Source organism: Diabrotica undecimpunctata, chromosome 7 (assembly GCF_040954645.1).
Source record: "Diabrotica undecimpunctata isolate CICGRU chromosome 7, icDiaUnde3, whole genome shotgun sequence".
NCBI classification, from domain to species: domain Eukaryota; kingdom Metazoa; phylum Arthropoda; class Insecta; order Coleoptera; family Chrysomelidae; genus Diabrotica; species Diabrotica undecimpunctata.
Window position 1 is genome coordinate 13,962,235 of NC_092809.1, and position 13,299 is coordinate 13,975,533.

At 32.3% G+C, this 13,299-nt stretch overlaps 1 protein-coding gene across 1 annotated transcript in view; it reads left to right on the forward strand.

The window, feature by feature from the left end:
• LOC140446278 (uncharacterized) overlaps window positions 1-13,299 on the forward strand; it is a 167,067-nt gene that overhangs the window by 32,407 nt on the left and 121,361 nt on the right. The window contains exons 2-3 of the mRNA XM_072538816.1: window positions 3,998-4,210; window positions 6,729-6,860. Coding sequence (XP_072394917.1) covers window positions 4,006-4,210; window positions 6,729-6,860 — 337 coding nt within the window. The 5' untranslated portion in view covers window positions 3,998-4,005. The remainder of the gene's footprint in view (window positions 1-3,997; window positions 4,211-6,728; window positions 6,861-13,299) is intronic.

A 13,299-nucleotide genomic window follows, 5' to 3' on the forward strand; every position in this document is an offset into this window, starting at 1 on the left:
GCATCGGCGTCGCGGAGCCATTATTTCAAATGCAAGACACCTCAACTCATCATTTGAATGGGGGAATATATTTCAAAGGTTTGAAGCATCCTCAGACGAGCATCCCTCATTAGTTACTTTGTTTTTTGGTAGGTATATATGCGCTATGCGGCGTCCTCTAAGATTCGCTCAACATCGTGAAATATGATGTGTATATCAGATTTTTCGAGAATGGGTCTACGTTGGTTATGCATATTAAAAGTGGATTTTACCGAAGTGGAGAAGACAAAGAGTTGAGAAAGTGGATGGGTTAATGTACTGATGGAATAAATATTTTATAGGTAATATTTTTCGCGCTAAAATAAAATTTAGATGCGATCTTTTTAGGTAATAGGACACTGTAAAAAATAATGTAAATGTTAGACAAGTGTCTATTTACCGCAGTATGATGAACATTTACATTATGTTTCGTATTTAGCTCTTATGGTGAAATTAACTCATCAAAACTCATCAAAATATTGGGTACCACCATAAGAGTGTTAAGTAAGTTCCCCAGATGCCAAAGTGAAAAATGCTTACAAAACAATATTTATTTATACAAATGGTAAATAATACAAAGAAATTTTACATTTTTAAAAATTTTATTTAAAAAAAATAGCAAGATTACGGGTGATCCTAATGGCACTGCAGTAACATATTACACATGTATGTGCCACTAGTATTACCGGTGATCGTGAACAACTTAATGCTTTTTAGTGAAACATTTCACACAGTAAAATTTTTCGCAAACATTACAAAATGTAAAAACAAGTTTGGGTTTCTTTTGAGCTTCTTTACTGCATTTTGTTGCAACTGTATAAGTGTAACATTGGTTACAACGTTTTCTCTTCTTCCTATTGTTTGTAGTTTTGGCGTCAACTGAAACACGCATATGCTTTACAGTAGTAATAGATTTAGACATCGGATTTTAATTGACTAAAATAAAGATTAGCATTTCCCGAAATAAGATAACTTGCTGTTTTGGTGCGTTGAAGGAATTGTATATTATTAAACTATTGATGACAGCCGTATTCAATTAAACTTCAATTGCAGCTTTATGGTACCAGCGAACAGTTTTTCTGAGGTGAGAAATAGCCTTGCGAGTTGAGACCATCTTTTCCTTTGTTGTAGTCTATAATTGCTTTGGATTTATTTATAGCTACACCATATTTCTTATGTTTCATCATCATCAGTAGCTCGACAACCATTTCTGGGTCCTGGCTTGTTCTAGGATTTTCCGCCATTCTGTTCTGTTCCTTGCTTTGTTTTTCCAGTTGGTAATCTTAAGTGTTTTCAGATCTTGTTTCACTTGTTCCATGTATCTAAGTTTGGGTCTTCCCTTTGACCTTCTCACTACTGGTGTTTGTGAAACATCTGTTCAACCTGGCTCATCCAGCTCAAACGTCCGATCTTTATGGATGTTATGCCTTCGGGTACATTGTATGCTGTGTGTAGTTCAAAATTATATCTTTTGCGCCATATGCCATTATCTTTCACCCCTTATATATGTGTCTAAGGATTTTTCGTTCAAACGTACCTAATAGGTTCTCATCGCTTTTCGACAGTGTCCGTCTCTAATCTATATACAAGGACCGATTTTATCAGGGTCTTGTATATTTTGCATTTGGTTTTTCTTGTGATGTTGTTAGATCTAAGATGTTTAATTAGTCCATTATATGGTTTCTTAGCGATATGCATTCTTCTCTTAACTTCTTCATTGACATTGTTATCTGCCGTAACTAGTGAATCTAGATATGTAAAATTTTTCACGCTTTCGATGATATAGTCTTCTATTGCCAGATTCTGTAGGTTTCTTTGGCCTGTCGATTTGCTGGCCTTCATGTATTTGGTTTTTATTTCGTTAATGTTTAGGCCACTGTTTTATGCCGCTCTTTCTATCCCATTAAATGCTTCTATTATCTCTCTTTCGCTTCTAGCTATGATATCAACATCATCTGCAAATGCTAATATTTGTACACTTTTTGTTATTATTATTCTTCTGGTGTTGACTTTTGACTCTCTGATTATGGTCTCTAATGTGATGTTGAATAGAATACAGGATAGGGCATTTCCCTGTCGTAGACCCGTTCTCATATAGATTGTATCTGTTAGTGCGTTTTGAATTCGAATTTTGCTTTGTACTTTAAGTGTTTCTTTTACTATATCAATGAGTTGAGTTGGAATATTAAACTCTTTCAGATGCTATCATAGGCACTCTGAAAATCAATGAAAAAATGATGTGTGTCTATATTAAATTCACTAGTCTTTTCCAAGATTTGCCCCAAGACGAAGATCTGATCTATTGTAGACTTCTGACTTCAGAATCCAAATTGATATCCCCCAACTATTTGTTCCGCATATGGTCTTACTCGGTCATACACAATATTTGACAGTATTTTATATGCCACAGTTAGTAGCGTTATTACCCGGTAGTTTTTACATTGAAGCTGATCTCCTTTTTTATGTAGTATGATAATTACTCCGGTATTCCAGTCTTGTGGCAGTTGTTTATTATTCCATATGTTCACTATTAGTTGATGATACACTAGTTCACAGATGACTTGTTGTTTTTCAGTCTGGTAACTGCTTCTTGCATTTCAGCTACTGAAGGGGGTTGTTTCTCTGGTATCCGTTTGATCCAGTATAATTCCATCACATAGTGGATCTTCGTTTTTTTAAACTTTTCTTTGAAGAATTCTGTCCATCTTTTTACTATTTCCTTCTGTTGAGTTACTATATCTCCTTCTTTGTCTCTGCACATCATTGTTCTCGTATATGTTTTGGAATATATTTTCTGTTTTTACGTAGTTAATAAGTGACTATTAGCATCTAATAATTGTTTTGCAAAAGGCACAGACATGTAGTAATTATTAGTTACTAAAACTCTTTTTTTTTTTGTAGATAGTCTTTTGCTAAATCTAGTACAATTTTTCCCGATGAATCTTGCTCTTTATTAGCCATTCTGCCAGTATACACAATCATTTTTAGAGTATAACTTTCAGGATTACATGATTTAAACAGTTTCAAGCCATAGCGGTGACGCTTTGAAAGTGTATATTGTTACTCCAGTCGCCAGAGACGAAAATGCCACTGATCACCTAAAAATTATACGAACAAGCTGAATTTTGCCGAGAATATTAATGTTGGGACCTCAAAGAAGGTGCAAAACAGTTTACCACTTTTACCACCGGGCTTCCCCCTAAAATCCCCCTCGCAGGGGGGTAAAAAAGCAAAAAAATTATTAATTTACCAAGAATCTGTACACCGCAGAAAAAAAGTTTCAAATAAAAAATGTAGCGATAATTTTAAACAAAAATATTAATAGGCATTTTTTGTGTAGAATAAACTGTTCTCTTAGAAATAACGCTTGAAGCTACCGTCGATTTTGTATGTCAGTTACGCTCGAGAAATCAATGTTCAATAAAATTTGTATCAGCTCGACGGTAAAAATTCGATATCTTTTGATCCAAAGGTCCTATCGACAAAAATCAAGACGCGTTTTAAATGCAAGGAGTGCAGCTTTCGTAAGCAGTTTTTGTATTTTGCCGAGAATAAACTCAGTTTTTATAAAGGGTTAATAATTAAGGTGGAGCGTTTTTTGCCATTTTTTTACCTTTGAATAGTTGTCACTGTGAAAAGGTTGTAAACAAGTATTGTAATATTGTTGCTGTTTGAATGAATGTGTAATTGAAGTGTGCATGACTGTTGAAGAAGTGTAATATTATAATTATATTTTATTACATTATAATATTGTTGTATGTTTAAATGCGAATGTAGGGAAGATATGTTTTGCAAATGTGGTTATAAACGAGATATCTATTTATCCACTAGCGAATATGGTTACAAACATCAAAATTGTTGCTACTGCTAGTGTAATCTACTTTCTTTATTACATGTATAATTTGTACAAATTACACTAAATGTACAAAAAATGTAACTACTAGATTAAAATTTGAAGCCCTTATTCTTTGTATTACAGACTTCAACATGCACCAAGCACCTTTCCTTGGTACTGGATGGACCCGCGGTGGAGCTTCCGAAGTGGTAAGGCGAGCTCATCCTGCCTCTGGTGCCCAGTGGAATGTCCAAGTCGTCAGAGGGAAAGTCAACGGCAAATGCCTGTGGAACGCCTGCAAAGCGCTCAGCTTGGGACTGCTCCTGATGGTGTTGGGAGCAGCTATGGCTACTATAGGTATTAATGTATACTTTAATACAAAACCTCACTCAGTAAAAACTATATATATATATATATATATATATATATATATATATATATATATATATATATATATATATAGTAAACTCTTAAATATTGAGAAAATCTGCAAGAAGGACTCCAATGAGTATCAATTGTTTCGCCGAACGTTTTCGCCAAAGAGAAATTAATTTGGCTTCTTCAGGGCTGAAAGAGAATAAATTATAATTAGCTACCATATATTATCTATTAAAAACATTATTGCTCTTACCGTAACTTAGAATTGTAGAGTTAGAATATTAAAAAACTTTGCTAGTAACAACATAATCGTGTTTTTTGTTACTATGTGCAAAAAGCATATATAGGAGTATCCGAGACTGGGTTCCCACTTAAGACATCAGGATCAGCATTGTTAGTCGCGAGGGAAGGTGAAGTATTTTCGTTATGGATAGTATATTAGGGTAGGGTAGGGTATATAGTATAGATAGGGTAGTAGTAGCAACTAACAATGCTGATCCTGATGTCTTAAATGGGAACCAAGTATCGGATACTCCTATCAACAAATATTTTTCATTACCATATTTCAGAGATATCACTCCGGGGTTAACAAGGATTCTGAAAAGTGTTGAAAATAGCTTTGGTAATAATAATAACAACATTAAACTTAATGTGGCTTGTATATCAGCCCTAACAATTAATAATCTTTATTCTAAGATGAAAGATAAGACTCCCATAGATAGGCTTAGTAACATTGTCTACAACATTCCATGCCTCTCTTGCAGCAATTCCTACATCGGCCAAACATCTCAATTATTGAAATCACGTATTACACTACACAAAAGTGATTCCCGACTTCACCCTGACCGCTGTGCATTAGCTAAACATGTCCATTCCACTGGTCATCTCATGGACTATACTAACAATACAATTCTCCACCGTGAGAACAATAAATCTAAAAGAGAGTTCATTGAAATGTCTTATATTTTCCTTAACGATTTCTCCATTAATGTTAAGAGTGATATTAAGAATTTAAGCGATATATATCACTTCTTAATTAAATGAGATACCAAGAACAATACAACATCACAGATAACTAACTTGACTGATATATCCATTAACAACTAACCTACTTTAATAATTAATTTTCATTAACTAAAAAATATAACATTCCCTTGCTTTTCTTAGATACATCTCAATAAGATATTATAATAATACATGAACAATATAATATAATTAAAAAAGAAAATCTAAAATAATATTTCCCTATACTGGAATTTAATTTCATTCGGTTTTACCAATGAACCTTAACGACATAAAGATTCAAAACAACTAATTGAATTTGTCAGCACCTGCATTCTAGCTAAAACAAAACCTCACATTTAAACCTTCTAATAATCAAAAATTGATTTATTGCCGACAATTCAAAGAATTACCTCCTTTTAAATGTAGTTACATTGGGTTTTTCGATTAACCTTGGGTAAACCTTTACGTTTTATGTTCAAAGCTACCATTTAAGTGGCCAATCAGTTGCACCTATAAACAACTTTTCATTTAATATTTTAATTACTTAAAAATAAACTTTGGCAACCATGTAAGTGTTGCATGTAAGTAATTTTCGCTAAATAAAATGCACTCAAGAAATATTTCAAACCGATAAAAATATTTAATTCATTTTTAATTCATTTTTGTCATAAGGGTGGTTGTAAGGGTTGAAAATTTCCAATAAATAAAATATTATTGTATAGCTAGGGTATTCATTTTTATTTGTATTTAAACACATAATTGAAATGTCTCAAGCTGCTACGACTTTTTTTCATATTATTTTTATAAAAAGTATTAGCTTTTAAGGGTTTTTAAAGGATTTTAAGCTTGAAAATTGTGAATAATTAATTTTCATATTAGAGAACACACTGAAATGTTTACCTTATGCGAATAAACAAGATTTAAGTGCATAAAATAATTAAATCCGTGTTTTTCTCAGTTTCTTCAATAAGGGGTAGTTTTCACCCCTTAAAAACAAAAAGCGCACCTAGAGCGTATATAACTTTTGAAGTGGAGGGTAAGATAAGCTTAATTTGAAATTTTCAAAGAAATCGATGCAGAAAAAATTCGGAGGTATTACCATATTTAAGCCTCAGTAACTGGACTATATTATCAACGTATTCTCCTTATTTTAAATGTATGTAAAAATTTGAGTTTAATAAACTACGTTATGAACGTAGTTATCCTGCAGTGGGATCTTGTACTATAAGGATGTTCTTTTGTGGCTCTTAGATTAATGATTTTAGTAAAAATATTTTTTCGAAATGATAGTCACATTTATTTGGATGCCGTGTAATGTAGTAATCGTATCAACAAAAAATAATGAATAAGAAATATCGCAGTTAAATAAGTTCGTTAAAATCGGTCAGTAACTTTAAACTTTACAGTAACATTTCCAAATTAAATTCCTTTTAACTGGTCAGTTAATAAAATACATTGCTGTTCATAGTTTCTAAGGATATATATTTTTTAGGTTATTACGCTGATCATCTATCGGTCGCTCCGGAGTTCAAAGGAAACTTTACGTATCGCACAAAAAACGAAACGAAAAGTTTTCATCTCAACAATCTTTCTTATGCTGGACCCATTGTCATGGGAGTTGGGGGTAAGTGACTTTAATGAAAACTTTCCAAACTTAATAAATATACCTTTTTGGAGACTTAAAATTTACTTTGTAGTCTTTACCTTCTAATATAAATTTAAAATTCCTTTTATTACTTAGTGAAATATTGATATAAAAAAAAACGTTAAAGAAACCAGCGAACATTTGCTTTGAACTCAAATTTAGCACAAATAGATTACTTTGTCCGATTAATGAACAAACATAAATATATAAATTACCACAAAGCTGCTGCAGTTAGCAAAATTAAACTTAAGAATGAAAATAATACTATAATAAAAATATATATTCTCCCTTTCATTACTGATTTCATTGTAGCTAAACAAAACTGTTTAAAATGACTTTAATGATATTCGTTGATACCTAGAGACGTAACAAAGCGATTGATTTTTTTTACATTGTTGCAGGTATTGTATCCTTAGAAAGAACATGGGACATATATGTCCCATTAGTATTGAATGGCGGGATAAATAAATCCCATCAGTAAAGAAACAAACTTAGGTATATTCAAAATAAAAAAGTACATTACACAAAAAAACATTACTTTCTATGAATGATGTGGTAGTAGTTCCTATGAATGATGTGGTAGAAAACAATTTCTACATAGAGGCACATTGCTCGATGTACAAATAGTCGTAGTTCGAGTTTCTGATTTATTTTGTGAACATCTAAAGCACGTTCTCCTAGTGGGTATTTGTTGTGGCAATGGTCTCCAACTTTGATCATCTGTTTCTGTCATTTAGATATTCTTTCAGAACGGCCCCTTATTGGTCTTTTTACATTTGATTTCGATCTTCCTAATTTAATTAGCTGTACTGCTAGTGGCACCAAAAAGTTCAAAAGTGAAAATTTTGTATTATCTTCTGTACAATTTTGTACACTTCTTTTATGCAAATCCTTGTAAATAATCCAAGAATTTACAATAGCAAATAGCTATAAAAAAAATTTCTTCACTATTTCGCAGATTTTCGGTCCATATCATATGTGCTAACGTTTTGACCGGCGTGATCTACTCCTCTCATAAAATTATTGTAAATAATAATTGCATCTGGACAAGTGAACTCAGCTTTTTCTGCAGTTTTCAGATTTCTGTTGATAATTCCAATAGTTGTACTGTGACAATTGGACATCAGCATCACTTCTTTCGTATCTTTCCATTTAGCCGCTAAGATTCCTTCGGATGAAACTAAAAACTTCATATCACCCCTTAACATTTTGTTATTTTTAAATTTGGCTACGTTTACCAGATTGGCCATCTCAGTTACTAAACATGGAAAATTTAGGTGTTTAGTAGGTTGAACGAAGTGAAAAATCTATCAAAGCATAGACACACATCTGGTGTCCGTATGGTGTTGGCTAGAGTTTCAACAACTCGTTCTCCTGGAGTTCCAATATAAATTTTTTTCTCGAGTAAATATTAAAATTGGTATATATCTTGTGAAAGAATCACTTCGTTGCCACATTTTTATACCTCTTTTCACTGTCTTCATAGGAAGATACTGCTTCAGGGCAGATCTTCCTTTGAACTTAGTCATTGATTTATCGATGGACTGATGGGAACTCTCAGTCCTCGCCTTTACAAAAGTTTGTTTTCAACAAGAAACCACTTCATCGATGTAATATGTTTTTGATGTATTACCATTTCTTTCAAGATTATTATAGTAGGACTTAGATAGCAGAAATAAACAGCAATCTTTTGAAATAGCTTTTTTTTATAAGGTAATTCAAAAGTGATTTATTTTGTGACCAGTAGTGTGAGATAGATGGTATTTATTGTAACACATAACTATAATACAACCATTCACTCTCATTATTTTCTACACATCTGTTTTTTTTTCGTATTTAATTTTATATTTCTGTTTTTTGAAAGTGCTGCTATTCTTTGATTTGTACAGGAAGCAATATGAAGCAATTTTAGAAAAATATCAACAGGACGAGAACCTTTATCAATATTTAGTATTGTTATCCTATTTCTCTGGATAGGAATTTCTTTTTTCGGAGAAAAGTTTGTATTTAATATATTCCATTGTGCAATCAATTTATTCGTTTCAGACTCATCTTCAGATATTTCCGCGTTATCAGAACTTTCTTCGTCGGAAGCAGTGATGTTTACATTCACACGGTTAAGAGTATTTTCAGGTACTTCATCAAAATATGAGGCAGAATCATCACCAGATATATAATCAGACTTTAAGGCAGCATAAGGTTCTTCCTCGGATTCATTTTCAGAAATATTTGAGAGGTTATTAATTTCTTCTTGAAGCCCTTTTTGTGATAGAAAACGTCTGCGTGCCATAGTAAGTCTGTAACCAAACAATACGAATGGGAAAAATACGACCTGGTATAAACTACTACTAGGACACTCGAGTACCATTTAGAAGTTATGGTAAAATCGATGAAAACAATATCAAAAATAAACAATATATATCACTAACCTGTATTAATGAGCAACTAAATTATATATAATCGATTAAAAAAACAGAGCAGCCACTTTTTTTTACTAAAATAATATTATTTACGAGTTGTTGATGCAGGTGTTTAGTTAATATCAATTTATATTTTATTTCCGTGTTATAGATTATACATTAAGGTGCCATTTCGCCTGGTACTCCTTTCCATCTGCGACTTAAAAATTGTTTGTATATTACCTGCAGATACAGGGGGCCACAAAATGATTGATCATAAACTTTACGGCGATTTTTAGGTATGTCTGCAGGATGAGGCATTAGTGCGAGGAAGTTCATTTAGTCATTTGTTGTAAGAGATACGAAAAAATAATCAAATCAAAAGTTGTAGCGTGCAACAAACTTAAGTTTGGGAATATGACTCGTAACTCGACGATGCGCAGTGAATCGTGTTTACTATTGTTACCATGGAAACGACGAGCGTGCTGCTTACCAGTGTCGTCGTTTGAGAAGTACGTATCGCAAAGTATTTCACTTGTTGATTTGATCTTGTTGGATATTTTATTAATTTTTTTTTTAGATTAGTGCTTAGTATATTGGTAGTAATAATTAGTGAAGTCATATAGTGGGTTTAGTTCAGTTATTAATAATAATTATTTAACAATATCCTAAAAAGATATGAACAAAATTAAATCATTATACTTTTGAACAGATACTCTTAAATCATCTCGAACAAATTACAGGTGAGGAAAACTCAAAGAGAATAGGAGTATCCTAATGCTAAGTTATGATATTCGTTTAAAACGAATAGAATATTTAAAGTAGCTAATTTAATCTCAATCTGAGGATATAACCATAGAAATTAAAGAAACCGATTATAAGGGCAAAAAGCTGATTATTGTTCATGCTGGAAGAGAGACTGGATTTGTACTTAACGCTGTGTTAATTTTTAAATCAGGTACATGCTTATAATTAAAAAATCAATTTTAATAACAATAAAAGTATTGTAAGCCATAATTACTATTAAAGTTTCATAATTAATTCAATTCTGTTGACGAGGAAAAGGTCGTTCGGCAAAAAGTTTTTGGTAAAGCAACATTTAGTAAAAATATTAATAATATATAATGATTATTTTAATTCGCCAAAAAATCCTCTAAATTAATTTGTACGATAATTTTATGACATTTATGTTTTTGGGATCCAAGAGTGGCAACTATGATGACGATATAAACCACCTTAACTTTATAAAGTGGGTCAGAAGTCAGCTCTTCCCTAATTTACCCAAAAATTCGGTCCTGATATATAGTTGATAATGCATCCTATCATAATGTGCTAATGGAAGAAATGTGACGTCTGCTAGCCGAAGGGATATTATGGTAAAGTGGTTATAGGAAAAAAGTATTCCTTTTCCACAAACACTAACCGAAGAGGAGTTATATAAAATTATACAAGCCCATACACCACGTTTTCCACTTGTTTATGTATTAGATTATGAGCTTTAACAACATGGACATAAAGTACTTCGCTTGATTCCCCATCTTTCGGAGTTAGACCTTATCGAAAAAATATGGGCTTTGGTAAAAGGTAGAGAGGCTACATATAATATAACGTTTTATATGAATAATGTTGAAAATATAGCAAAAACAAAATTTTTAGACATGTTAATAGAAGAGTGGGTTACTATATGTAAAAACGTACAAAAATATGAAAACACTCAAATCGAAAACGAACATTTGTTAGACATTATGCTGGACCATTTACAATTTGTTGTTAATACTGGTTTATACAAAGAAAGCATTTTTAGGATGAGGACAGTGATTCAAATTCAGAAATAGAGATTAGTTAAAATAAACTATTTACTAATTTTTTTTTTGTATATTTAAAACCCTTTCTTCGTGGTAATGTTAATAAATTGTAAGTATTGAGGAATTTTTTATTTATTAAAGTGCTCCTAATATTTTACTCATTATTTTATCGAATGGAACTGGAACAACAAACTCATTCTTCATTTTAATTGAATATACTTATGAAAAATTATTTTAAATCTACCTGTTTCCGCCCGCCATTGGTAGAAACAGTCCGCCCACCTGCGCTAAACACTACGTCACATTCCCAAACTTAAATTTGTTGCACTTGCTCAGATGGACTCCTTGTATCTCAAAATTACCATAAGTCGATTAAGTCATTTTTAGAGACTACCAAATGTGTATGATTTACTGTTTTAGTTTGAAATACGTTGATTTTAAAGTTTCGATTTCCACTTCAGAAATCGTTCTCAAGGTACAAATTTTTATTTGGATAATAAGATTTCTGAGACATTAACAGAGAGACAGGAGTATGCTTAATTTCGTTTAAAAAGTAATACGTAGATTTGCTGTCCAGGGTGCCACAGCTCATCCCTCTTGGATTATATCAAGCCAACTGAGAAGTCAATTTTATTTAATCCGTAAAATAGTTTCGAAACACAATTCAGATAACTGCTTTAATCTGAGCCTTCTATAAATTGCAAGGCATAGCCAGACGTTGATAAAGATGTTAATAGAGACATGGGGAATCTAAAATTTGCATTCCACGACATGTCTCCTCAACTAAGCAGAAATCGTTAGCGAATTGGTTTCTTGTACTCATACAGAGTAGATCCGAATAAAATGAAAAAGACAGTAAAGATTCCATTTCACGTACAAATCGTCTATGTATCTGTTTATACGTATTTCGCTTTAATAAAGCTCAACAGAACAGTTATTCATAGGCGTTCTCAACGTGAAAAATAGATCTTTTCTGTCTTTGGGAAGCAACGATAAAATGGCTTCGAAACGGACGCAATAGCGACATCTGATATTAAATCCGTAAAATAGTTTCGAAACACAATTCAGATAACTGCTTTAATCTGAGCCTTCTATAAATTGCAAGGCATAGCCAGACGTTGATAAAGATGTTAATAGAGACTATTGTAGGCCAAAACTAGGTATTGTAGCCTGTAGGCCAAAACTAGGTTCTCCAATCAAGCGATACTTACAGTTGCTTATCGTGTTGTGTTTGTTATTTTTATGTCAAATTTATCACCTGTAAATAATGAGAGATTTATTTTTTTTAAATATGTAATGAATTCGACATTCAACATTCGACACTACAGTGGTTTTGGCAAAGTGCCTTTCTCAAGTAGTATATTTTTAATATTCGTCTACACTTTATAGTCTTTATCTAAATAAGTTGAGGAGGGGAGAGCTGTTCGTCTTAAGTTGATTATTCAGACTGATTAGATGACAATTGATGACAATTTGAAATTGGCCATTAAAAGAATGATTATCATCTAGAAGGTAAAGTGCGTACGTAGAATCTATTTTTCTATTATTGAAACCCTTTCGTGTTCTGCTATACGATTGTTAAAGGTTCTACCAGTTTGACCGATGTAAGTTTTTGAGCAGTCGTCGGATTTAAGTTTGTATACATCACTGTGTAAGTGCTTTTTATTTTGGCTCTTGTTGTTCTTAATATATCATTAAATCTTAAGCTTTAGTTTCTGTTTGTTCTGAAAGCTAGAGTTTTCCTTTCTTTTTTATGTTTGGCTATTTTTGTTAATATCTTCCATGTAAATGTAAATAAGCAAAATATATTGGGTTTTTTTTTCGCTGGGGACTTCCTTATCCAGTTTTTGGTTTAAAATTTGTTTTATTGTTTACTCGTTGTACCCATTGTTTACTGCTATTTGCTTAATGGTATCGAATTATCTTTTCTTCATTTAGTACTCTGTCCGATTATCGAACGTTGGCGATCCTATTATTGGCAATAATAACTTTGTTTACGGCGGCTCTAAATAAATTAGCGGTGGTCTCTTGATACCATTCTCGGAAATTTCGGATCCAGGATGTTCTTCTTCGGCCTGGACCTCTCCTTCCGGCGATCTTACCCTGTATTATGAGGTGTACAAGGTTATACCTCTCTGGATGTCTCATTACATGACCGAAATATTGTAACTTTCGAATTTTTATCGTTTTTGTTATTTCTGTGCTCTTTTTCAT